Source organism: Mchenga conophoros, linkage group LG22 (genome assembly GCF_057382185.1).
Source record: "Mchenga conophoros isolate Kocher_MC1m ecotype Shallow Benthic linkage group LG22, M_conophoros_male_GT1.1, whole genome shotgun sequence".
Taxonomy (NCBI): domain Eukaryota; kingdom Metazoa; phylum Chordata; class Actinopteri; order Cichliformes; family Cichlidae; genus Mchenga; species Mchenga conophoros.
This window is the reverse complement of record NC_140546.1, coordinates 17,517,747-17,545,608: the sequence shown is the minus strand read 5'-3', so window position 1 is coordinate 17,545,608 and position 27,862 is coordinate 17,517,747. Positions and strand designations below refer to the sequence as shown.

The 27,862-nt window shown below is 39.0% G+C and overlaps 1 protein-coding gene across 2 annotated transcripts in view; it reads right to left on the bottom strand.

Moving 5' to 3' along the window:
• csmd3b (CUB and Sushi multiple domains 3b) overlaps positions 1-27,862 on the bottom strand; it is a 421,680-nt gene that overhangs the window by 28,782 nt on the left and 365,036 nt on the right. The window contains exons 39-55 of one of the 2 annotated variants that reach the window (XM_085261673.1): positions 26,629-26,733; positions 26,433-26,551; positions 25,884-25,953; positions 25,205-25,321; positions 24,791-25,000; positions 23,060-23,248; positions 22,156-22,333; positions 18,966-19,111; positions 15,101-15,181; positions 13,528-13,641; positions 13,212-13,400; positions 12,846-13,004; positions 10,431-10,619; positions 7,993-8,178; positions 7,631-7,825; positions 6,769-6,942; positions 3,336-3,509 (exon numbers count right to left, since the gene is read on the bottom strand). In XM_085261673.1, coding sequence (XP_085117799.1) covers positions 3,336-3,509; positions 6,769-6,942; positions 7,631-7,825; positions 7,993-8,178; positions 10,431-10,619; positions 12,846-13,004; positions 13,212-13,400; positions 13,528-13,641; positions 15,101-15,181; positions 18,966-19,111; positions 22,156-22,333; positions 23,060-23,248; positions 24,791-25,000; positions 25,205-25,321; positions 25,884-25,953; positions 26,433-26,551; positions 26,629-26,733 — 2,595 coding nt within the window. The remainder of the gene's footprint in view (positions 1-3,335; positions 3,510-6,768; positions 6,943-7,630; positions 7,826-7,992; positions 8,179-10,430; positions 10,620-12,845; positions 13,005-13,211; positions 13,401-13,527; positions 13,642-15,100; positions 15,182-18,965; positions 19,112-22,155; positions 22,334-23,059; positions 23,249-24,790; positions 25,001-25,204; positions 25,322-25,883; positions 25,954-26,432; positions 26,552-26,628; positions 26,734-27,862) is intronic. The other variant, XM_085261674.1, reaches the window with a different exon arrangement.

Below are 27,862 nucleotides of genomic sequence, written 5' to 3'. Positions count from 1 at the left end.
CAAAGAAAAGCATATAATAAAGGCCCTATTTTGTACATTGTTTGTTGTTTTATGAGTAATAATGAAAAACAAATGCTCCGTCTACTCTCGAATCATCAACACTGTGACACCACCTCCGTTTTGTAAAGACTGTCTTAATTTAGGGAACAAATGGGCTGCCTCTTTCAGGAAAAGGTGCCCTTAATTGGCTTCATCATCACCACCTCAAATGTGCCCTGTGTGATGCCTAAAAACCTTCACTATGCTCACAGCAAGTAACCAATTTTAGATTTTCACAGTAGCCTGGGCAAGTTAGGCCACTCTGTTTTATTCTTAAACCCAACTACTTATCTCATTTAAGGCATACTAGCATTTTTAACCCTCTGGCCCGATAAGATTTCTGGTGAGAAGCCACAGTTACTCAAGTCTACTCTGTGAATACTTCGAATGAGGATAGCTCTCAAACAATATTTATGTACTGGCTGTAGTAAAAATAAAAGTAAGAAAAAAGTCCCAAATATCTATATTTCTTTTTAAAATTTGATCTTACTGACAAAAACTAGTAGCGACGTTGGTGGTGCATTCGTACACAGTGTCATGACCAGCCACTGCTGGTCATGATTACTGAAATATTCATTTTGCTTTTACGCCATCTTTAACTCAAACATGCATCTACTGTTTGAAACTACAGTACAGTTTCTTAACACTTAGAGTGTTAACTGTTAGCTGACAAATATACTGCTCAGATAAATTAAAAGAACACTTAGAAAACACATCAAATCTCAATGGGAAAAAAATAATGCTGGATATCTATACTGATATAGACTGGGTAATATCTGGGGGGTAAAGGATGCCACCTTGTTTGAAAGAAATGAAAATTATCAACCTACGAGGGGCTGAATTTAAAGACACCCCAAAAATTTAAGTCAAAAAATGATGTGAAGTTTATTAAAGCACCTACACCACAAACCCAGTGGTTTGTATGGGGCCCAAGTGCTTGAAGGCTTGCCCGACAATGTTGGGCCTCCTAATGAGATGATGGAAGGTGTCCTGGGGGATTCCCCCCGACATCAGCAGCGGGGCACCACTGAGCTCCTGGACAGTCTGAGGTACAACCTGGCACCTTCGGATGGACTGAAACATAATGTCCCAGAGATGTTGTGTTGAATTTAAGTAAGGCAAACATCCTCCAGGAACTGTTCACATAGTTCAAGAGGACATGCATTGTCGTGCACCAGGAGGAGCCTGAGACGCACTCCACCAGCACAGTGTGTCTAAGGATTTCATCCCGACACTTATACCCGATACCTGGCAGTCAGGAAAGATAAAGGTCTGTGCATCCTTTCATAGACATGCCTCCCCATAACTGACCCACAACCAAATAGCATAATGTTCTCGAGGGCTTCTCCACACCCTTTCATGTCTGTCATATATGCTCAGGGTGAACCTGCTCTCATCTGTGAAAAGCACAACGTGCCAGGGGTAACTGCTAACTGGGCTCCATGGTGCCGGGCCTTGAGCACAGGGCCCACTAGAGGACATCGTTCTCTCAGACCACCCTTATGAAGTCTGTTTCTGACTGTTTGGTCAGCGACATCCACACCATTCAGTGGCCTCCACCTGTAAAACTATTCCTGTTTTGGGGGTTGTCTCATTGTTAACAAGCCCCTCTGCTACTTAACTGACCAGATCAATATCCCTGAAGTTTTACTGACTTCATTCTATATGCTGATTAAAAAATGTTCCTTTTATCTTTTTTTAGGATCTGAAGCTTTATAGAAAAAGACTCTCTCTGATAGTTGGGACAAAAGTGAGTTTAATCCTGTGCATAATGTTCTTCTTCATCTTTCCCACTGAACAAAACCTACAGTTGTTTTCAGCATTAAGGCTTCACTTAATGCTGAAAACCATATAGCCATACGTAGCCATGTCGCTACATGTCTGCTCTGCTGCTTTAAGGGCAAATTTAAAGAGCTTAAATTTGAGGTAATTGTGTTTCATCTGAAAACAAAGAAAAAGATCTCAAACTATATTTCAAAAAAGGAAAAGTCTGATTCGACCAAATTCCACTTACTTAAAATTTGAATGATTTACTTGGTGATCTGGATTTCGCCGTATTGGGATTGCTCCCACATCATCATAACTAATGTTAACTAATACTTCAGGTTAACTGCAACTCTTCAGCTTCCCTTTTATGCTGTCATAAGTTTGCAGCTCAGAAGAATAACACTGAAAAACTATGATGATGAGATATGTTTGCCTTCAGTGCTTTCTGAAAAGATTTTAAACAGATGGAGAATTTTGTTCATTTTGGGTGTTTTTAACCAGGAGTACTGACATTACCCCCAAACAGTGAAGTGTATGTAAGTAAGTTTATGTTTCATATCTAATTCTTATAAGATCTGTATGACAAAAATCCAAAATTGGGTTGTCTGAGTATAAAATTCCACATGGTGATCCGGCTGTTAGCACTGTTGCCTCACAACAAGAGAGTCCTGAGTCTGAATACACCATGTGGTCAGGGTCTTTCTGTGCAGAAATGCATGTTCTCCCAATGTCTGCGTAGGTACAAGCAGTGGGGTTAAGATAGGTGTGAATCTGAGTGCAAATGGTTGTCTGGACTGGAAACCTCTCCAGGGTACAGTAGGTACAATTATAATAATGAAAAGGAGATCATCATGATATAAAATTATGTCATCAGTAGTTTTTACTTTCACATGGGACACATCCCCATAAAAATCCCGTGTTTGCTTCCCTTTTGGACTACCTTGCCTGACTTCTTAAAACCAGTCTTTTCCAGTCAGTTTCACAGAATCGCTAAGGTATGACATCAAAATTCAGCAGTTGCACTGATGACCCAAGAAAAATATCAATCATAATCTAGAAACAGATAGATCATTCATCACATTTACCAAGACAATTTGCATGTTTTGCTTTGGCGTTCTACTGCAACACCTTACAAATGTTGTCTCACATAGAAGATCTTAATTTGTCAAACATGAGGCCTTTTTCATTGGTATGCCTCCAAAGTGATTTCTAAGATGTATGATATTGATTCTTCAACTCCACAGGCAAGCAAAACATCCAAAATTTAAATGAACTGCTGAGCTCTTTATCAAACCCTTCCTCCAAATTGCCTCTATTTGACTTCATTTTTTTTTGTTATCTGTAGTAGCAAACAGCCAAATTCGTCATAATTTTCCTGATCATGCCTCGGTGCTAAAAAAAAAGGTTTTTATAAGGAGTTAAAGTAATAACCACGGTAACCACTATAGACGTTAGTGGTTACCGTGGTGTATTGTGTGACAAATACGTGTCAGAATCTTTTTCAGAGGTGAGCTCATGTGTTTTCTTACGTATGCAGATGGGTAGCTGTCCAGACCACTGGTTGTCTTGGAGACAGATACGGACTGATGAGCCTATTAGTCGGAACCCAGGGAGACACTGATAAACGACCGTATCACGGTAACCAAAGTTTTCCCCGATAACCTGGCCGTTCACAATGCCTTCTGGGATTCCACAGTGACCAGCTGCAAGAGAGAGATTGTGGGAGGGGTCAGACTGCACACACTAAAACAACTTCATTCATTTGCACTTTTAGTATCTAAAATTTGATTCCTGGTTGTCAACATTTCCACAAATGTGTCTTTTGTCTTTTATTGCATTGTATTTACTTATTGTTGTTGTGAGCAGGTGCTATAGTGGGTGGCTGTTCGGCAGATATTCAGATAGTTAAAAATTTAATATACCCGTTTTATTTCATCCATAAAATGTCTCTTGGGGTTATATAACAGCTTGGCTTAAGGGCTTGCACACCGAATCAGTTTCATTGTGTGATTCTAAGCAAACACAGCAAATTGGATCAGTTTCTGCGCTATGATCAAGGCTCAGCTGCTCTGTTCCCACTTCAACATTTTCACAACTGTATTACTGCCCTTTCTAACACTTTCAGTGTTCAAATGAAGGCATCTTTGTGCTTTTAAACAATCAAACTTGGTAAAAACTTAACAAGCGACGTGTGGGGCCCTCTTTTCTCCTTGATCAGATTCATTCACGGAGGTCTGATTGATGCACGGAGCTACCCCAAAATGCTTTAAAAGGCGTTCCACAAAGTTAAAAGAGAATGTGTATTTTCTGCTCTCAGGGATTTTGAATTGAGTATTGATTTTGTTCTTTACAGTAGATAAAACCTGCACCGTGTCCCTGGTGTCAGCAAATGCCAACGATTTAAACACAGCCAGGGAAGTGGAACAGAGGAGAAATGAACGGGCTGCCTGATAATAACTTGCCATTTCAAATTCTGTTTGAGGTGTAGATTACAGAGGTTAAAGGGCACTATTCAAGCGGGTTACACGTTTTACTTTCCTGACTATGTTGCTGAAAACTGTGTGTTGGCAAATAGGAAATCAGTTTAAATTTACAAACAAAATTACAAAGTTAGAGCAGACAGAAATCATTTCATTTCAAGTAATGTATCACACAACAACACACCTAAAAAGAGAAAGCAGCTTAAATGTGGTTTTTTTGGTGTGTGTGTGTGTGTGTGTGTGTGTGGGGGGGGGGGGGGGGGGGATTATGGGAAGGAAATAAAGTTCACATTTTTTGCTTTTTAGCCTTAACTACTAAAAATGGCATAAATAACTACAGTTGTGCATTTTTAATTTGCAAAATATGCACAGTGAAGGCAAATCAAGGCTAATAAGAAAAGTCATTGAAGGAAAATGCTGTTTATAGCACTTTTCAGGACTTGGTTTATTTATTTCTTGACAGAATCATGCCTCCTCATCAGTTTAGGTTAAGTTTCATTGAACCATTCCTTTATAAATTGCATCTCATATCCCCCCTCAGCCTGTGAAGTATTCTGGGAAGCGCTGCCTCTACTGAGGTTTCACGAAGAAGTGACAACATCGTGTGGTAACATCTGTTACCTCTGGCTGGCACGCTGACAGAAGAAAGCTGCGGGGTTGGCTTTTTTTCTCTGGATTATATAAAAAGAGAAAATTCAAAATGAATTTATAGTGAGTGCACAGCAGCAGCTTGCTCCTGATAGTTTTGCCTGTGTGGTGGACCAGGTCAGAGAGAAGCAGCTGTGCAGCCACACATGAGGAGGAAGGCACATACCTACAGTAGATACCTGCTCTCATTAGATTGACTTGAAAAATCACATCTTTGCAGCTCCGTCTCTACTGGAGGTGTTTCATTGTGTGTGCGAGTATGTATGTAGTGTATTCTGTAAGCCCAAGGCTGAATATTAGTGTCTAGATATACAGGGTGGGCCATTTATATGAATACACTGTAATAACATGGGAATGGTTGGTGATACTAAAGTCCTGTTTGTGGCACATTAGATATGTGAGGGGCAAACTCCTCAAGATGGGTGGTGACCATGGTGGCCATTTAGAAGTCGGCCATCTTGGATACAACTTTTGTTTTTCCAATAGGAAGAGGGCCATGTGACACATCAAACTTATTGGTAATGTCACAAAAAAAACAATGGTGTGCTTGGTTTCAACGTGACTTTATTCTTTCATGAGTTATTTACAAGTTTCTCTTTATTCACAGCCATTGACATGTCGAAGAGGTTAACACGTGAGAAGCGGATCGAAATTGTGTTGATATCTGGTGAACGCAGTAACCGGGTCATTGCAGCAGATTTCAATGCAAGACACCCTACGAGACCACCCATCTCCCATGCTACAGTTAGCAAACTGCTTGCTAAGTTTTGTGAAACTGGTTCAGTGTTGGATTTGCCAAAATGTGGACGCAAGAAAACTGTCACTAATGAAGAACCATCAGTGGCTGTCCTAGCTTCATTCAGCAAGAGCCCACAGCGTAGCACTCGCCGCATGTCACTGGAGAGTGGCATTAGTCGAACATCCCTTCGGCGGATATTAGCTACTCACAAATGGCACCCTTACAAGCTCCAGCTACTGCAGCATTTCAACGAGGATGACCCAGATTGGCACACAGAATTTGCAGAATGGGCAAAACAAAAATTGGAACAGGACCCTCAGTTCACGCAGAAGATTTTGTTCAGTGATGAGGCAAACTTTTATGTGAATGGTGAAGTTAACAAACAAAACCACCGCTATTGGTCTGACACTAACCCGCATTGGATGGATCCCTCCAAGACTGTTGGAACAACAAAAGTGATGGTTTGGTGTGGTATATGGGGTACAACCATAGTGGGTCCATTCTTCATCAATGGAAACCTCAAGGCCACTGGATATTTGAAATTGCTACATGATGATGTGTTTCCCTCTTTATGCACTGAAGCTGGCACGCTCCCTGAGTTTTTGTGCAGCACCTGAAACTACGGATACTGGATGCCTCTGCTGGCATTTCTCCTGCGGTGTTGCTATCAGTGTGTGAAGAGTGGGAGAAGAGGGTTGCATTGACAATCCAACACAATGGGCAGGACATTGAACACATTTTATAAGTGGTCAGAAACTTGTAAATAACTCATGAAAGAATAAAGTCACGTTGAAACCAAGCATACCATCGTTTTTCTTGTGACATTACCAATAAGTTTGATGTGTCACATGGCCCTCTTCCTATTGGAAAAACAAAAGTTGTATCCAAGATGGCCGACTTCTAAATGGCCACCACGGTCACCACCCATCTTGAGGAGTTTGCCCCCTCACATATGCTAATGTGCCACAAACAGGACTTTAATATCACCAACCATTCCCATGTTATTACGGTGTATCCATATAAATGGCCCACCCTGTACTATAATTTATATTATAGTATATCTTTCAGCACACTCCTGGAGCTGTTGGTACATACCTAAACATCGTGTTTCAGTTCCACTCCAAAGCCCAGATGACAGGCACTCTCTGACAGCTGACCCCACCAGCATGAAGCCAGCATCGCAGGTAAAAATGGCTGTAGCACCGAATGTTGTCTGAGTACCAATCTTCTTTCCATTGGGTGGGGATGGCAGCTCACCGCAGGAGATAACTGAAACACACGGTCAGGCACAAGCAATTTAAAAGCAGTTGTGCACCAGTTTAGCACCAAGTTAATTTGTGTAGCTGCTAGAGCTCATTGGCTTCAGTGAGAAATGCTACCAATGCTGGCAAGCTGTTTATCAGGTAAATTTGGTGCCAATAGTGTTTTTCTCTCTTTTTTTTTTCCTTTTCGTCCTCACACATCGAAAGGCCTGGCAAGGAAAATAATAGCAAATCTCAGAATGTCACAGAATTCTTTAAAGGAAAATGACATTGACTCAAAATGTCACAGAATCCCCACAGAAGAAATAATAGATCATATTCAGTTTAGAAATGTCACTGTGACTCTTCTGAGTTAGATAACAAATTCAAAGCATACAAGTTTTCTTTGTAAATAACCGTCGTCACATTAGTAGAAATAAGACATTAAAATATATTTTAAATCCATTTAAACTTTGTAAAACGGCTCTGTTCTTGGCAGAAATTTTGAACAAAATCGTCAAAACAAGTATGAATGTGAGTGAATGAATAGTGGTATTGTAAAGCGCTTTGGGTGCCTTGAAAAGCGCTATATAAATCCAATCCATTATTATTATTATTATTATACCTCTTCTTGTTTGAATTCAGGTGTTTTCAGACCCATTGCTACAGGTCAGTTTGTGAAATTTCTTCCCTCCTTGATTATCTTTGTCGCTTACCCTGACAGTGCGGCCTTTCATTCCTCCAGCTCCAAACTCCGTTGGATAAGCACTCGATGTGGGCGGGGCCTAGCCTGTAGTATCCCGGATCACAGGTGAACACAATACGTGTCTTGTATTCGTAGTGTGACCCATTGACAATCCTCCAGCGGCCATGCTCTAGAGAGAACGACCCGATGCTGGGACATACTACCACTGCAGAGTCAGACAGTATGAAGAGGAAAATAAACCATCATGAAATCTGAATGAAGAACACATATTTTCTGTCGGTTTGCTAGATTCATATATGCTTACATTTGTGATGATACTCAGATTTGGCATTCATTTTGTTGATATTCTGCCGGTACGTGGGTGTTACTAACCAGAACATCGCGGCATCTTGTTGTGGTTGCTCCATGTTCCATCAGGCTGACAGATGGCTGACGTCAGTTCTTTACTGGAGAGTCTGTACCCATCGTTACAAAAATAGGAAACTCTTGTTCCGACGGAGTAGTCAGATGTTAAAACGCCGCCGTTTATAGGAGCCTTGGGTACCCCACATGAGACAGCTAAGGGAGGATGGATGCACACTTGTAAGATGACAAGCACACAGGCACAGAAAAACTCAAATGCACAGTTATGCCTGTCATATAGGCAGGTTTGATGTCTACCTTTGAAATGTTTATTCGGAATCAAAAACCAGCAAATGTTTTGTATATCTGTAAATCAGCTCCAAGATGTACTTTTATTAAGTTATTAAAGTAAAAATAAAAAATAATAATCTAATTAATTTTCACCAAACATCCATCTTGCAGAACTTTCCATATCGTGGCTTTAAATACACCGTTTTGTAGAGCACTGTGACATTACTCAGATTCCACAATATGCTATACATCCTTCATTTGACTCTCTATTGATGGCAGCTTTGAGCTGTGCCTTCCAATTATTGTTTGAAGCATGATGATATTGTCTACAATATCGCTGGAAACAAAGATGGCACCAATTTTTAGATATGGTTTAGTAAATTCTGAGAATACAAACAAAAACGAGAGAAAAAGTAAAAAAAAAAAAAAATGATTAGCTGCAATTACAAGTTGTCTTCTACATGTATAGCTTATAGATGTAGAAGACAACTTTTTAAAAACATCTTTAAAAGGTTTCCCTTTTTATTAAATTAAAATGAAAAAAAAAAAAACCCCACTGCTATTATATTTACTTGGTCAGTCTATCAATCTCTAAATAACAACAAATTAAAGGGTTTGTGATTTTGTGTTGAGATGTGACACCTAAGCTATATCTGTTTATCCACGTCCATACAAAATTGGAAACTGTGCAAGTGCAATAGCTGTGTTTCAGTGTAATATGGGTATGGATTAGAGATGCCACGATACCACTTTTTTATGTCCGATACCGATATCATAAATTTTGATATCTGCCGATACCGATATGAATCCGATATAGTGTGTTTTAATCAATAAAACTGTTTTTTAAATATCTTGCTGCATTTTGTATAAGTTCATACTCAAGTTTAAATAAACAACAACACTGTTATACCTGTATGTAAAAAAGACAAAAAATATTTCATAGTTCAGCAATACTGATCAATCTAATAAACTTAAACCTACTCCATCCCCCCTATTCTGGTATTTTAAAGAGTAGCAGAAATATTAAGCAACCTAACAAATAGGGTTGCAAACTCCCAGCAAAAAAAAAAAATAGGGAACCAACACCCACCTCATGATGCTTAATTGACATAATCAACTTTAATTTGATGCAGTGTGAAAAAAAAATGCACAGAAATCAATTATTTTTCAAGAATAATTAAATAGATTCAACATCTTTCTTCTACAGAATTGCAGACTGCACAGATGGTATCTTCCCAAAGGAAAAGGTACTATAGCTTACTAGGGTATATTAGACTTAACAGTTACTATATACAGTAATGGACTTCTATATATTTTACACAAGATTAAAACTGGGTGTAAGATTCAGATAATTATTTATTAAAAGCTAGACATTTTAAAATAAGAATAAGAAAGAAAAGTATGTCTTTGTGCCCCCTTTTTCCTGTTAATGCCCTATCGGCCCCCCTGGCTAAACTATGCTAGATCCGCCCCTGCACAGTTACCAGCTGTCAGCTACGTAGAAAAAGATCCTCGAGTAGAAAGTAATATTAAATAAATTCTAACAACAGCTTATCAAGCTTAAACGTGCTGCTGCTGTTCAGCCGCTGGTTTCCTCTTTCTGGTGCAAAGTGGACCAAAAACAAAGAAAAGAAATGGATTCCCGACAGAAAAGCCGATCAGCTGATCATTGATCAGTTTCACGATTGAAGTAGCAACAGGAGAGGGAGGGAGAGAGAAGAGGCACTCGCTCCATATATCGGTTGTTAACCTTAATATGGAAATGCTTTACAAACATTCAGAGATGAACTTTTACACTTGCTTTACTTCTCTCTTCTATCACGTGAGCACACTGCGCCAACGTGCTACGGTTATGAGCCGAGTTACGCCGTGTCGTAAGTTTTGTGAGGTGCTTTTTTGATATTTAATGGATCGAATTACATTTTTTATTTCTCTCCGATATCCGATCCAGTAATTTACGTCAGTATCAGATCGATACCGATACGTAATATCGGAACGGTCCATCTCTAGTATGGATCAGAGTCAAAACAAATAGTCTATTTCAGGATTTTTGCATTATTTTTGAGTATCCATTTCATTTCATTCAATGGAATTTACTAATGCTTTTATTCCAGATACTAAATTCTTCAGCACAGTTGTATCATTTCTGCGCACTTTCCTCACAGAGACAAACACACCTTGGCACGCAGGTACAGGAGAATCCCACGCATGGTAGCCAAGTGATGTGCGGCGACAGGTTGCTGTGGCGTTGCCTATGAGACGGTATCCACGGTCGCAAGCCCACCTCACCACGCTGTTAACGTGACCGCCGCTCTGTGAGGAGATGGAGCCGTGGAGCGGGGAGTCTGGGGTGGAGCAGTACAGAGCTGCAGTGGAAAAAAGCACATTTGAAAAACAAGGATTTGAAATTGCTACAGACCGGGAGGGTTACTGTCATCAACAAAGAAACTTGCACAATAAACACAAAAGAGGTAAAGCTCATTCAGTAGATAGTGCTGCACTATATCTGCATGCAGGTATGCACCATTATAAAGGTTAGCAGTAATAATAGATTCACTAGCAGAGATTCTCACATGTCTGCTATTATGAAATTACAAAGGTTGAGATAATTTCCTGAAACTTGTATTAATGTGAGTCACTACTTATTTATAATACAACAGGATGTCGAGCAAAAGAAGACTAATGGACTTTGATTTTTCCAAAATGATCATGTACAAGACGTGCTTTGTGATTTGAAGAGCTCGATGCTTTTCCTCAATGAGCCATGAATTAGAGAAAGGAGTCTAATTAAAGATATTGATGGTCATGTTCCTAACAGGTCTCATACCTTTCCAGGCGATCTTAAAAGAAAGTTTTTCACCCAATTAGGAGCCATGTGACAACTATATGAATGTCAATTATAATTACACATAGTCGCTCTTGGCAGAGCCCTCTCACTGAACAACCAGCGAGTGCAGTTACAACGGACATGAGACATTACTGGACACACCGCCCGCAAAGTCATTGATTGCTATAGGTAGCTTTATTAAATATTCTTAATAAAGGGAAACATTAATCCTCTACGACAGACATTAATGGCATCTGGAGGGACTCGTGCTGCAACTGCCAAAAACCTGTCAATTTTAAGTGGACCTATTAGGCTCATTTCCACCTCCACTTTCAGTAAGTATCTTTATATGATTCACACATCTTTTTATGTATATACATATATATATATATATATACATATATATATATATATATATACATATATATATATATATATATATATATACACACACACACGCACTATTCTTGGTCTTATTATATCAATATTACCCAGACCTTGGTCCACAGTGCATGGTCTGTAATTCTCCAAACTGGGCAAGAACCCCACAACAACATCTTAACTTGTCTTATGTATTAGTGATAAGCCTGTTTTGTCCCTCTAGTATGCTACTGCCCCAGTATCTGTGTGGTTGGGTTTTGAACCAAAATAGTCTGAGACCACTTAAGAGTTGTGAGGGTTTTTTGTTCACCCCTTTTTTCTTGGGGTAGAATCAGTGCCAGGGAAGTTTTGTACAGTTTTGTGCAGTGATTTCTAAGTAAGCATGTCTGACACAGTTTATTTCTAAAAGCACTGAAAGTTTAATCAGCATATAGCAAAGCAGCCAGTTGACAATATCTCATCAGATGGTTCTTCCCCTGTACTAGTTTTAAGATTGATGGCATTAAACTGCTGATTTTAATCTCACATGGATGTTTTTTATAATGACAATAATATGTTGAGAAAATTTTACTTTACTACCTGACAAGAGGACTAAATTTTCTCATTGTAATTAAAATTTCATCACATTATGTTTTCTCAAAGGAGGAAGTACACTCACCGTCATGCACTGGCTTGATTTTCCAAGTTAAAAACATAGCCGAAGTTGAACCCCGGTATTAGTAGGCTTACAGCATATGTTTAACATTTCTTGCAGATGCTCACATTAATCACCGCCACCAAAGAAGGTTACCGAGTGTGAGCGCGTTTAGCTTTTTTTTCCTGTTATTTTTCTGCGCATAATTCATCATACAGTGCAGTGGTGTTTCAAAGGTTAAAGAAACAACCTCCTGGCTAGAGTATATGGAGTGAATAAGCAAACTAAACTGGTAAAATTGTCTCCTCCCCTTTAACTGTCAAAAATGTCCTTGAATAAGGCACTCAAGCCTCATTACCCAACAGTCTAAAGCTACTCAGCAGGCCCAGGTGCGAGATTGCCTAAATGCAAAGCTTGCTGTAAAACAGCATCTGTGCTCATCAAGATGTCTTCACACAGATAAAACTTAAGAACTAACCTATAACGCATTTCAGTAAAGTGCTTCAGGAGGCAGACAGAAGTTTGCTAGAAACATATGTTAAAGATAGAGAAATAAGGTACAGCGAGATATTGTGATATTTTTTTTTCACGAACTTTCTTCCCATAAGCTCTCAAACTTTCACATCTTTAAATATTTATTGTGCAAATTAAATGGTACAAACAGCTCCTTCTGTCTGCCTCTGTCTGCTGTTGTCCTTATTTTCATGCATTATATTAAAAGTAGTAGTAAAATAAAGTTGGGATACATACTTTGGTACTCACCAACATAGCGAATTTTGAAGCCTTTCTTGTTTGTGCCATGGTCTGAAGACCAGCGGACTAGGAACTGGTGTCCAGAGGTTGTGAGGTTAAAGGGTGTTGGCAGGTCACCACTAAGTGTCGCCAAGGTGGGGCTGTTGGATGTGGGACCTGACAGGGATTAAGATAAAGTGAAAGAGATGGAATAATGGAGAGAGAGACAGGGAAAGAAAGACAGCAATAATAGAAGGAATGAGACATGAGAATACAGTGACATTTGGTATAATACAGCGGTGTGCATTCTTTCAAAAATGTGTCTATGAGTGTGATGTGTGGCTCTCTGATGTTGAAATCTGCGTTCCTTTTTGTGTTTTTTACCATCAAAAATCTCCAACACGTCAAACTCTCTCTCGGTGTGAAAACTTTCAAAGGTTATTGTGACATTGTATCCTTTCTCCACTGTAACACTCCACGAACACATTTGGAGGTTAGGGTAGCTTTCTGGCCAGCCAGGGCTTAAGATGACACCTGAGGAGTCGTATCGCACATCATGTGCAGGGCACTGAACTGTAAGTAAAAAATAAATAGCAAAGCCAATTGTTATATTGAATGACTACACAGCTTGATGGGTTTTTTTGACGGTGTCAAGCTGAAAATAGTAACTTAAACTGGTTTTGTACTGGCATCCACTGACCTTGGCATGTTGGGGGTGGTGAATCCATCTGCAGCCTCTCTCCTAAGCGACAGGTAAGAATCTCACTGCCAACCAATGAAAATCCAGGATGACATCTGTACCTGATGATGTCGCCTGGAGACACAAAATCAGTGTGTCTATAGAAAACAGAGCTGGTGCTAGCATAGCTTAGAGTGGTAAACTCTAAGTACATTTGAGTGCTTGATTTCAACACATTTCCAAGAAAGTCTTTACATTACAGCCTATGTACTCTAATGACTTTAGAATTAAATGTTTCAATAGAAAGCATCTTATCAACTTGTTGAGATGATGAATTGTTATAAATTGCTACAAATTTAACTCATACAAACTTCAGCTTGATGATTGGCAATAAAAACATGAAATATTATCACATGCCAGGAGCAATTTTTACTCGAGCCACATCTTCAGTACAGGACTTTTATTTGTATACACAGTACACCCATGCTCCACTTTATTGGTTATAATATGTTATTACTGAATGTGACCTTGTTTTGTCTTCAGAACCTTCTTAACTCTTTGTGGTATAGACTCAACAAGGTGCTGGAAACATCCCCCCGAAGAGTTTGCTCCACACTGACATGATAGCATCAAACTGTTGCTGCAGATTTGTCAGTTGGGCCTCCATTGTTGTTCCAGCACATTCCAAATGGGCTCTACGGGATAGAGTTCTGATGACTGTGGAGGCCATTTGAGTACAGTGAACCCATTGTCATATTCAAGAAACCCGTTTGAGATGATCTGAGATTTGTGATCCAAGAAACCATCACCAACAGCATTACAACACCAGCACCAGCTTAAATCACTGAATGAAGGCAGGGTGGATCCATGTTTTTATTTTGTTTATGTCAAATTTTTTACCCTATTCTGAATATTGCAGCAAAAACATCAGATGACATTTTTCCAATCTACTATTGTACAATTTGAGTGAGCTTGTGTGAACTGTAGCCTCAGTTTGCTGTTCCTAGCTGTCAAAAGTGGCACCTGGTATCATCTTTTACTGTTGTATCCCATCTGCTTCAAGGTTTAATGTGTTGTGTGACATGCTCTTGTGGATACCTTGGTAGTAAAGAGCAGTTATTTGAGTTACTGTTGTTTTCTTATCAATTTGAAGCAGTCTGGCCATCCTTCTTCACTGACCTCTGGCATCACCAAAGCCTTGTCACGAAGCAAACCGCTCCTCACTGGATATTTTCTCTAGACCCTACATATGATTGTATTGGAAAATCTGCCATCCTGATGCTTAGTTTAAAGTCCAGCAGCTTGTCCTAATGCCTCAATGCCTAAATGCATTCAGTTATTGCCAGTTATGTGACTGGCAAATTAGATATTTGTCTTAATGCACAACTGAACAGGTGTACCTAATGAAGAGGCCAGTGAGTGTATATGATTGGATTAGTGCGTGTCTTAAACCAATAAAAAATGAATTACAGAATATATATACACAATATAACACCAATCATCCTTGATTTAAGTCTTCATTCGTGTTATCGTGTCCTTTTTATCCATCAAAGTGACACATCTGTGAGCAATGGCAGGCAGACAGACAGCTCACCTATCTCAAGCTCGCCATCCTCCATCAGCATGTCAGCACTGGGAACTTCTGGAGGAGGCTGGCAAACCCTTAATTGGTAGGCTGGGAGATACAGAAACGGAGAGGAGACAGAAAAAGGAACAATGTATAAAAAATGTGTTCAAGGATCCCGTGTTAAAATTTAAATGTAATTTTTTTCCAAGTGCAATGAAAGGACAGAATAGTGTGACATTCAATCTTGGTCGCATCGGTTTAACTGAACTTTTTAAGTTCAAATGGTGGGCAAAGTATGGAATCAAGAACAGATCAGCTACACAGACACAGCACTGTCTTGAATCATAAAGAGGAACTAACTTCACAGCCACTGAGCTGAAGGCTGTAATCAATATTACTGCATGACTGTAGATCACTTGCTAACAGAGAGAGAGAGAAAGAGTGAAAAGAGAGAGCGAGTTAGAGAATAGAGGCAGACACAGACAGGAAAAAGGGAGGACAAGAAGCGAGCGAAGGAGAGAGGGCTAAGGGCTGTAAGTCAAGATGAAATTGACTATGAAAATGAGACCTGCCAATAGCTTCTGATGCTCTAATGCATATCAAAGCCCTGTGGTCTATGAGTGCGCGCCAGGATGTGTGTAAATGTTTGAGCAAGTGCATGTCTATGTTTGTGTGTGCAGCAAGCTCTGTGCTTCTACCCGCGATGAAAGGATCACTGTTAGCAGTCATCGATTTCGCTTAGCTCTGAGACCATTTTTATAGCTACTTCCACATGCGTGTCACATACACTGGCTCTCTCAGCCTCGTGTTCATGATGCTAGTCACCCGTGCGTGGCCCTCGTCTGTGTATGGAAGCTCCACACCTTTGAATTCAACCACTCCACTGAGTTGACTGATGAAAATGAAGAATAACAAGTATGTAATCCCGCCAACGATGGGAGCGCTGAAGTAGATGAATATCCTCAAACGGTGGCTTGATCCTTCTTTTGGCGCTTATTTGGCATTTCAAACTAAATTTTCTCTTTAGTAGCTGTCTCAGATTCAAACTAGGGCATTCTGAATTTCTTTACAGGTCACTGAAGGACACTCAAAAGAAAACTTAAGAACAATACTTTATAGTGACAAGTTTCTGCTTAAGAAAACGTCAGTGCAGCGAATCATGAAAGGTTCCCATTCTTCTGGTAATTATTATGCAACAATTTAAGTTCTGTACGGATGATCAAATAGGCTGCTCTGCTCTCATCTTTCTTTCATTCTCGCTGTCTTTCTTGTTTTCTTCTAATATTGTCTCGAAAAGAGACGCGACCAAATAATGCTAACTACTACTGCCATACATGTCACCCCCTTTCCATTTTATCCATCTTCCCTGTCACTTTTTGCTGTTCATCGTCCAATAAAGCAGAAATTGAAAGTAAACTTGAATCCATCAGATGGTGCTGTTCCTGTGTGAGTGTGACAACTGACAGTTAAAACCTGCCAACAAAAATTCATTAACAATGTGTCATCTGTCTGAAAAAGGGAAGCCTGTTCAAAAACAACTTGACATATTTTCACTAAAGAGCACTGAACAGAAACTTTTGAGAAGTAGGAAACAGGCTTCGGGGGGGAAAATAAAGAGGCGTGGGTACATCTGTGAGAGAGAATGCGGGAGAACCAATGAGAAACTGTGTTGTGACGGATGAAACGAGTGCAAAAAAGTGACTCATTTGAAGCTTTCAAATTTTTCAGGAACCAAAACTATCCTGACATAAAAAAAACAAGCAGCCATCTTTACAGTGTAGTGACGTTCTTGTTATTCCAAAATATTAGGTTTTATTTTGAAAAATAGCATCATCTTCAGCTTGATGACAATTCATTATGACGGCTGTCAAGAGCTCATGAGGTTCTTTAAACATTATTTTGTCATCTTTAAAAAAGCCTGTCATCTTTTAGTTAAAGTAAAACCATTGTGGAATTAACTTTTGTGTCATAATGACACATACCAGAAACATTAGTCAGTAAAAATATAGATTCACCCATTAAATGAAATTTAAAAAGACAATAGATGATAATTAAATGCAATATAAAAAAAAGTTTTGCATTTCCCTGCTTCTAAACATTTTGATGATTTCTTATGTACTTTAATGTACAGTATGCTATGTGTAGGAATCTTTAGATGAATGGAGTGGTTTTCACCATAAGCAGTATTTGAAAACAAAAAGAAATACAGAGGCACCAAAGGACCACAGCACAGATTAAGGTGAGATGAAAACCTAAATGGCACAGACAGTGCAGGAATGGAGAAAGAGCAGCTAAGGACCAGGACAAATACTCCAAAAGTCTGTGAAGGGAAAATGACTGTTTTTTTTAAAAAGGTGTAAGACAGATAGAAAACACTTCTTTCTACTAACAGGGTGCAAAAGACAAACACTCAATAGCTGATTTTTGTGAACCAATGCAACACACATTTTTATGAGTAAATTGCAGGTTTGCTGCTTACTTTGTTTTTTTTTTCTACTGTATGAGATAAAGAGATAAAGCTATCAACGTGCTTTTTAATCTGACAGCGTCTAAGAACACAGGAAACCATCATTTAATTGGAAGTTTAACAAAAACAAGATTAATGAGCTTTTCAGTTGCTAAAAAAGTTCCATCCCTTGCAGTGCTACCTTTAGTAGAACCACAGTAAACAGCATCAAACAAACAAGCCAATTAGGCTACATTAAACCTCTACTAAGCAATCTTATTCCTGTATTAAGATTAGCACTACTTTATTAGACATTTATTAGTTAATGGTGCATTTATTAATATCTGCATCACACACACATATATACTTATATATATATATATATACACACACACACACACAACTATGCCTTAAAATCCCATTTCCTTAATTAGTTTTATACAATTATTTAGCAAGCATTCCATTTTTGATATAAAACATGACTTCATTGGTTATTGTGTAGAATTATATAATGTAATATTGATGCCATACATAAACATCACCATCACCGCATACTCAGACATGAGTATATTCACTGTTTGCAAAAACAGAAGTTAATGTTGAAAAATTAAAATAGTATACTTTTATAATGAGCAGCAGGGGTTATTTTGCCAAGCAACATGATGATGTCATAATATCTATAGATACGTAAAGATGTACCTGTGCTTGAATGTTGGTTGTTTCATGGACAAACAAACAAAAATACAGATTGTATTGTCTATTTATGGTAAGATCATTCTAAAAAAAATTATCATAAAGCATTACCAAGTGTTTTTTTTAACACATTTGGAAATGTTACCAACTGGTTTAATAATCTCTTCTTCGAGCAGCCGAGACCTCAAAAGCTTTTCAGTGTCGCCCCAAAGTGAATCACACATCACAAACTTTGTATTAACATTTTTTTGGAGTCATTTTTAAGCATCATTTAAAAATAACTGGGTAGTAACAGTGGGCGGGATAGTGGTATAGTGAAACTCCTCAGTAGTCCGCACTCAAAGATAAAGTCGGAAAGACGAAAGCTTGAAAATGACGAGTTTAGTCATTTCAAAGAGAATGTTTCTACAGTGTTGCTATTATCAACTCGGTTCATAACATTAAGAATATTAATTACTAATCACTGTGATAGGATGTGGCAAAGAGAGGAAGATCAATTTCAAATGAGTCAGAATGAGTCAAAGGAAGTAGATCTGACTGTGAAGTTAAAGAGAGTTCAGTTCAACAAAAAACTATTGGAGCTAGAACTAATGATTGCGCTACACTGTTGCCATACCTCAGGACAACAAAGACAACTACAGAGAAAAGCGCTAATGAGAGCATCATCTGTAACTGCGCAGACAATCAAGTAACATGCTTCTACGGCAGGCTGATATTATCATTATCTCTGTGATAATGTGGTCTCTTTCTTACCATGATAACTTAAGACAAAAAAGCCGGCTCCAGAGAAGTCCGAGTGGAATTTGATGAGGATGATGTTGGACGTTGAATAGACGGACTCCAAAGCTGTGTTTCCGCTGAACTGTCCAATCTGAGGAGAAGACTGATCTGGACCATCCCTGTGGTAAAAAACCCCAGAATGAAACACAAAGAAAACATACACAAAACCTGTGTGACCAAGAAGACAGCGAGAGAATAAAGGCCCATAAACGAGTGGACTTGATCTTTCTTTATAGAACAATGGGCTTGAACGTCCACCTAAGATATAATTTGAATAAGTTATTGCAGTCATCGGTGACAGTTAGATGGCTATTTATGTTCAGGAAATGGTTGCTCCAAGGCTAGAAACAAAGACAGAAGAGACTTGACGATTTTTTATGAGACCTGCTCCATTAACTGCAAATGCAGATGGACATTGTGTGACAAAGTGCTGGCTCCAACAGCGATTGTGCATGGCTATGGGCTCATCTTCCTTCTCAAAACAATACAAACCACAATGTCAAAAAGCTCATTTAGATAAGAAATGCTCTGAAATTTAGATTCAAAGTAACAGCTCTTGATAACACCACAACCCACAAATGGCTCTCTTGTTCTTGCTTGGGGATGAGTTCATATATATTGACTGAACTGTTGACAGATCATAAGAATAACAAATGTTAGTCCTGGTGTAGACTTGGCTTCACTGTTCCCACTAATATGGGCCTGGCATTCGCAAAAAGTCACACAATTACCCGAGAAGGCAGGCAGGAGGTTATCCATCAAATGGCAGGTCATGCTCTCAGTGAACATATTTCACCTTTAATGACAGCACCAGCTGTCAGACTGGAACTAACCAATATCAGACTCATTATCTGTGATTAAAAAGCATAATCATGAAGTTAAATTAAATGATTATTTCCTGCTGTTAAGTGTTTTTGGAAGAGACTAATTATACCTGCCAGGTTATGAACAGAATCATCCCCTTCTCTGATTCGCATTGGGTGGCTCAGAGTCATCAGAGCAGTTGCACTTATTGCCTTCCACTGCTTGATTACAGCTGATGCACTCGCTCGCTAACATTTATTAGTATGTCAACGCAACACTTTCAGTACAGAATAGGCTTTAAAGATAAGGTTGCACAATATATAGAAACATCTGTGACATATATGGAAACTTTTGCAGTGGATCGCTGTAGCAAGCCTCCCAGTTTGAGACCAATTAGCAGACTAAGCGACTGTCAGGTCGGCTGGCTCTGGACTGAAGAGACCGCTGTGAAAATCACACCTCTACCACTGACACCGCGCTCTCTATGGGGAGCCAGCATGATTGCGTGACTAAGATCGGGAATTTTTACCGCATTCTTGTGTCGTCTTTGCTTCAGTCCGTCCACTTTTCTGACAGACCAAAGGGTCAGAAACACGCTGTGCGACCAATTCATGGAATTCACACAATCAGCTGTGGGTGGGCGGCACATGCTTCAACTGTGTCGTGGTGTGGGAAAGACAGGCTGGATATCGCACAACTATAGACTAAAACTAGAGCTAAACAAGTCACACACCAACTGCTGAAGAAAACAAGCTGCTTTTTTCAGTGGATAGCTGCTAAAGAGGAAGGTCTGCAATGTCATGTTTGTGTAGAAGCCAAACAATACCATAAAGCAATAAGTGTGAAATTACAGATTTGCTTGATATAACTGAGCTATACACCATCCTGTAGCACTCTGAGGAGTGAAGCAATGGATCAAATGAATTAGTAAGCTGCAGCAATTTTGCTAACAAGTTAAACATTACAGTCAAGGAACTGCTGTTTTTCTATTCCTAAATGTCTTATTCCTGCTTTTCTGACATTTTACAGCCAAATCAAATCACCAACTGAGCTTGAAAACTTGATTTATTCCTAGAAAGTTAGGTTAATGAGTTAGATTTGATATTGGAGTGAGAAACAGTTGACAGAGTTGCAATCCTGTGAGGCTTCTTCTCAAGTCTGAGGAAAAACGGAACTGTAAAAGCAGTTTTGACAGCATGGCAAGCGCGGAGCTAATCATATCTATAATTTCATGACTTCTACAGACAATAAAGGCATCTTGGAATATCAGGTGGTGAATGTTGTGAGAAAAATACCTTTTATATTTAAATCTGAGCTAAATTAAAATCTAATTTTCATTATATTTTCTGCTGACCTAAAAAGTTGAGAGTTCTCAGACTTTCTAAAGAGGAGAGAAAGTTTCTTGTTAGAACAATTTTACAGTTTCCGTGTGGCTAAAGAAACAGCCAGACCTGGACATCTGGAAGGTTGGCAGTGCTTACAGAAAGACAGGATAACAACAGAACAAGCCAGACATTCGGTCCTTCTGTGCTGGTCTAAAAATACACGATTTGCAAGGAAATGTATCAGCAGCAAACCACGTCTTGTCCTGCTGTTGTGTTCTTTTTGCTCAGCCCTGCCTCAAATGCCTATGCGGCTACATCGCACCCTGTTGTCTTTTTATAGGAAACAGGAGTAGGTGGAGGGACTCTGGAGAAAGGGGCAGCATCATGGCACCCGTAGCAATAAACGATGCAACGTATTTATGGTTCTGCTACCACCTTGTACCTGCAGATATCTATGTAGCGTGGTATCTAAGCACCATTTAAGCACCTGCATTGACAAAATGTCTAGTGTTGCCAATGGCTGTTTTCCTCAAGAAGAATAATGAAGAGAGAAGTCAAGGCTGGTTAGCTGGGAAGCGAACGATGTATTGTATATAACATATAAGGCTGGCCGAGCATTAAAGATAGTGTAAGGGACAGGCCAAAGAAGAGAAAGACCTATGGCTAAAAACAAAAATGGGTAAACCGTGACAAGAAGAAAATTATATCAGAGTGACTTTATATGCATGACATGGTGTCTGCAGTCATAGTAACCTTGCAGGAATTTAGCCAATTAGTGGTTAGCTCTGAAAAGATTTTAAAGAGCGTAGCATCCGGCTAGAGAGAGAGAAAAGAAAGTGTGTGTGAACAGAAAGTTATGTGGTACAAATTAAATAGTTATTCAGTCAAATAAAACATTTCTTACTTAAACTCACTTGAGGCAGCGAGAAGAAGGGATAGCATTATAATAATAGCACATAATGAGCATGAATATTGTCAGTTAAGAAGTAGAGCAAATATAAAACGTGCTAATTGAAAAAGTAAATAGCACCTACCAGACAGTAATGTAGTCATATATGGGCTCTGTGCTCAGTACAGTAAAGTTGATATAAATCCCGTGTCCAGGAGGAACTCGAACGCTCCACACACAGTCCTGGAAATTTGGGTATTCCTCAGGATGGCCGGGAGAGTAAATGGTTCCGTTTAATGACGTGATGTTACCACCGCAGAGTGCTGCAAGTGAGAATATTAACAGAATTGCCCTTAATAAATTACCCGCAAATTAGAACTGCCATTGTGAAGCTTCAATAATTGTCGGGATCGCTGTGAAAGAAAATGTCTCTATCACTCATGTAATGACCACTGGATAACACCTTAACACCTTTAATAAATTGTCATTACATTTTTATTTCTGTCCCATAGCTCAGCTGACTCTCAGCTGTGCTGATGTTAGAACAATATGGCTCAATATGAAATGTTATCATCTTGAAATTAGAACGATTTCTTTCATGTGTGGAGTAAACAAAACAATAAGAGTAAGATAATTTATAGTGAGAGTGAGATTATTAATCTTTACAACAGTAATAATATCTGTCCCTATATATATGTATATTGTGTTTATATCATTAAGAGACTATATTGTTATGATAGCACCACATATCCTCCAAAAAAGGCATCTTTGAGAGTGAAAGTTGATGAAAGCACATGTATGTCTAACAAATTAAGGAATTTATTATAAAAAGAATTCATAGAGAAACTTCTTCATACTTCTTTTGGAATTTGTAAACCCGTGCATTATGATTTATTATGTGGTGATACATTATTATTAAGTGCCCTGTAAGCCTGTATGAGAGGACAACAAAAAGATGCAGGAGACTCAATTGAAATCCAGCTAAAATGATCAATCGCCTTTGATCAAAGAAAAAGATGAGTAGGCATAAGAATAATCACGTAATTTACCTTCACATCGTGGTAATGGGTGATTCCAGTTCCTGCTAATTCCATGCAAACATGTGAGCGAGGCTTCTCCAATCAGAGAGTATCCGGGCAGACACTCAAACGACACCGTCATCCCAACACTGAAATCTGTGCCAATCACGATGCCATTTCGAAACGGTCGAGGGTCTGGGCAACTCTGGAGCTGGTAGGCTGCAGAGATAATAACATAAATTATTCAAGAAAAAAATCAACGAGGCAGAAACGATTTGTTAATTTAGTCCTGTAATGTGCAACTCATGACTACGAGCCACAGTATGAACTGCAGCTTCAACTGTGAACAGTCAGTTGGTTGAAAAAACTAAAATCAAGCAAAATAAATATATACAGCAAATCGATCCTTTCTAACTCTGCATAATGAATCATCGTTCAGCACAAAAAAAGTGGAACAGGATACAGCCAACCATACAACCATACGAAGCTCAAAGGAGAATTACTCTCAGTTAGTGTTGCTGGTAAATTGTATACATTTCAGATTACATGTTAATAGTGTAATCTGAGTATCCTAAAGTACCCTGAATGTGTTTAAAAAAGGAAAAAATCTTAATCATCCTATTTAAAAGCTGCTTGTCCAAAAAGTTAGTTAAAAAACACTCATCATCTTTGTGACTTGTTTTGCTGTCAAGTCATTATTAACAGGCATGTCAGTGACAGCCAAGGTAAGCGTCTCATCTGTTATGATTGACAGCTTCGATACCATCAGTCCCGCCTCTCCTTGATTCTGGTTGGTTAATGAGAGAGAGAAGCGACACTGGCGAGAGCACTACTTTTCTCCATGTTAAACTATTTCCACCCAAGAGCGTCAGTACGAGGGAATAAAGCTCAGAGCTGAGGGTGATTTTTGCACGCCGATGAGCTTCATAGGCTGTTTGCGGAGACAAATGCTAAATGATCTTTACTTTGTAATTAAAGGATAAGTTAATTTAAAAGAAAAAATGACTACTGTAACTCTGTATTCCTCTGGCTTGCTTAAAAAAATCTGCAATCTTCAGCTAGAATTTAAAATTGTCACAGAAAAAAAAGAAAGATGCGGCCATCCTGCATCAAAAAAGATAGTTCTCGTTTTTAACACGATGCCAAAATATTCTCAAATCACATCCGCCAGCTTGAAGTTAAAACATAATTGTTGCATAATTGTCCGCAGCCGGTGCTACAATAGCCAGGGCTTGGAAGGAAAACATGTCACTGAGACAGACAAACACTGGGAGAAATAATGGTAATGGGTAAAATGAAATTGAGGGTATTCATATTTTCCCCGTTTTAAAACACTGTGGCAGTGCTGCTGTCAAGAGATAAAAGGTATTATTCATCAGCCACTGTAATATTCACATTAATGGAATTAGGCGAAACATATTTAGGCTATCTACAAGATTTGTCATAATAAATATAAGACTACTCAAACCATTTTAGTGCCAGACAGAATAAATATAAAACTCCTCTCATCATTGAAATTAATCCAAATTGAGGACCTGCATGCACCCAGTAATCTTTTTGGCAAGCTGCTTCTGTAGTCAAGAAACATTTTTATCCCAGTAGATGAATTCGTTGTTATGGTAATCGCTCCTGAGAAATCAAGTCACAGTGAGACAGTTGTTTCCACGTCGGCAACAGTCGTGGTCTGCTCTTGTTGTCTCTCTTAGGAAATGATCGCTGTAAACAAGATGTCGGAGAGGTGCTTTTAGAAGCAACGTTTACCTTGATACGTGATGTGGAACCCGGGTTTGTTCTGTGAATAGTCACTGTGGAAAAAAAAGCTGGTTTGGTGGGTGGTGCTGAACAGAGGTTTGGGCATGACTGGGCCGCTGAATCGGTCAATGACAGAGCCCGTCTCCAGCGTTCCGCTACGGATCTCCAAGTAATCGTGGATTGCTTCAGTGGAGAAGTTCAAAAATTGGAGATGGATGCCTGGGAAAGAAAAAAGCAATACGACGCGTGACGTTATATGGATAAAGTCTCTTGAAAAATACTTGCACTTTATCTCATCACCAAAACCAAAAGCAAACAGAGAAACAAGAAAGAAGTGCTACAGACAGAGAAAACAGATTCTCACACAAACTCAAAGAAAACACTTGTTTTAAACTCTACTCAAAAGTTGACAGTGTTTCTTACCAAAGCCGACAGGTAAGTTCACCATCCATGTGCAGTCTAATCCACTGGGGTAGTTGCCGGGGTAACCAGGACTTAGAATCACTCCACTTACATCTGTCATAGACCCACCACAATGGGCTATACACCCAAACACACACATAAATAACACAGAAAGAAGGAAAAAAGGAAAAGAGTGTTTCAGCGTTGAAAGCAACACATCAAAAGCAGGAGGCTGACCTCACAGGAGGAAGCAAACATGCTTCTCTTTTCAAAAGACACCGCTACTGACTCGAGATTTTATATCTATAACCTGATATTTTGCAAGTTTAAATAAAAAGTTGACTTTAATTAATGCACACGCTAAACATGTTAGCGTTGTTTGAGCTGAAATGTGTCCAGGGCTTGTTTGTGCAGACTTTGCCTCTGTGCATGTTGACGCTTTGGTTCGCTCTGCATGTTTATGGCAGGGTCTGATTTAGCTTTGGGTCAGTAGTATTCTGCACAGAATACCAAATAATCAGCTCATCACAGGAGAGTAAATTGATCAAACAGCTTATTTCCCAGAGAGCCAGTGAAGGCGGTGGAGGCTGATTGCATCATTTCTGCAGCACTGAAGTTTTGCATGTTTCCCAGCACATCCAGGCTTGAATGCATATGTGTATGTGTGTGTGGATGGGTGTAATGTTGAGGAAACACCTACCGATACACAGCGGTACAGGATAGTTCCATCTCCTAACAGGTCCGGGCATACAGGTTATATGGGCATTGCCCTAAAATGATAAAAGCAACCACAATCTTTTCTTAGAAACGACTAAAGAAATCCCTGCCAGTGACTGCACTGATTTAAACATGCTGTTTTACATTTTTTCCATTAATCACTGTGCATTTACATTAATAGTACAGATCTGTATATTAAGCAGAACTTGACAGAATACTGTACAAAAATTGGGCAGACCACACCAGAGACATGCATTATTCAGGAGTTATGCAAACCACATCAGAGTTGTATGTTTAGCAAGAGCTGTGTAAACCACTTGAGAGTGGGGTTTCCTTTTGACTCTTTTAAATAATTTTTGGTTTATGCAGCCAGTGGATAAAAAGAATGAATGGTGGCAAAGCTGAACATGCTTTTACATTAAAAAACCTAGATATCTGGAAATCAGTTTGCATTAAACAACTAGCAGTATTTGTGATTTATGTTCATCTGCCACTTAATATGAAAAGAAGGACCAACGTGTGGATTTTTTACCTGAAGAGAGTATCCTTGTTCGCACGAAAATTGCACAACATCCCCCACCATGAACCTGTCTCCTTGTCTAATTCCATAGTTTGGAGTCTGAGGTTCTGGACATGACTCCAGACCAATAGCTAATAAGAAAAAATAACATGATTATTTGGAAATACTGCATGCCTCTGATAAAAATGCTTTAAAGATATAGATGTACCTGTATATTCCAGGTGAAATCCAGCAGCTGAGACACTAATATCAGAGCTGAAGCTGAGATAGAGGTTGTTAGATGTACTATTCAGGAGAGGGGGGATAGTAGTGCCTGAAAGCAGGGAGAAAAGGAGAAGAGGAACAGAGGGCCATGATCACATTTTTTTCCTCATTTTTCAACTAAGGCCTTTAAAGCACATGATCTTAGTTATCTGACAGCAAAGGAGACAACAAAGGCCTCCCAAACCTACATTTTTACTTTTTTTTGTTAGTGAAGTGCTCTCGAAGGAGGGAGAAGGGAATTACTTTTATTTGAGACATCTGTTTTATTTGAAACCACTTTTCAAATGTTGGTTTGACCTACTTAGCGTGGCAGGGGAGAGTACAAAGTTAAAAAAGAAAATGGGGATGCAATACTGAAGCAAAGCTGGCACAGCACGTCAGTATAATCACGACCCTTCAAAATAACGTATTAGATGATCTTTTATGCAAAGGAATATGAGCATACTCCAGTCTCCTTATTAGCAGAAATGCCATTTATTTTTCTTGGCATGCTTCAAGATGCAACAGTGGTAACAACATTTCCTGATATAAGCTACTTGTGGATTTATATTTCGCAATCACCACTTCAGAATAAAAAAAGGCTCGATTTGCATTGTGTTGTGCTCGCTGGCAGGTGTGCCAGAAACAGAGACAGATCAGCAGTGAAACGGGTCAGTAGATGTTATTGGTTGCCTGTTGTGAGGGAAAATAATTAGCACATTGCTGAATAGTCTGCAGCCCCCCTGTTGTTGTTTTTACATTATCATTCATTATCATGACGGAAAATAAAAAGTGCTTTTTCCCCATAATAATAATTCCTGATTGATGCCAAAATAATTAACTGCATTGATTTAACTATCGCAGTTATTTGAGGATGGATGACAGTATTAATTAAGAGTTGTAATTAACCCTAATAAAAAAAAGATCCATCTCTTCCCAACAAAGATTTATTCATTAATTATATTTTTACATGAAATCCAGATAGAATAATGTTATTCTAATTGTGTTCCATATAATCTCTAAACTAGCTTACTATAAAGATGTCAAGTCCTCTCATAGATTATTTAATACAACTAGGAGGTACCCAGATGACTTTGCTTCCCTAAAAGCAGTATAGGTTTCCTGAGGAGATTATGACTTCTCCTTTGGGCAGTGGTCTGAATTATATGAAAAAGTAAATCAGGAATACAGGTTAAATC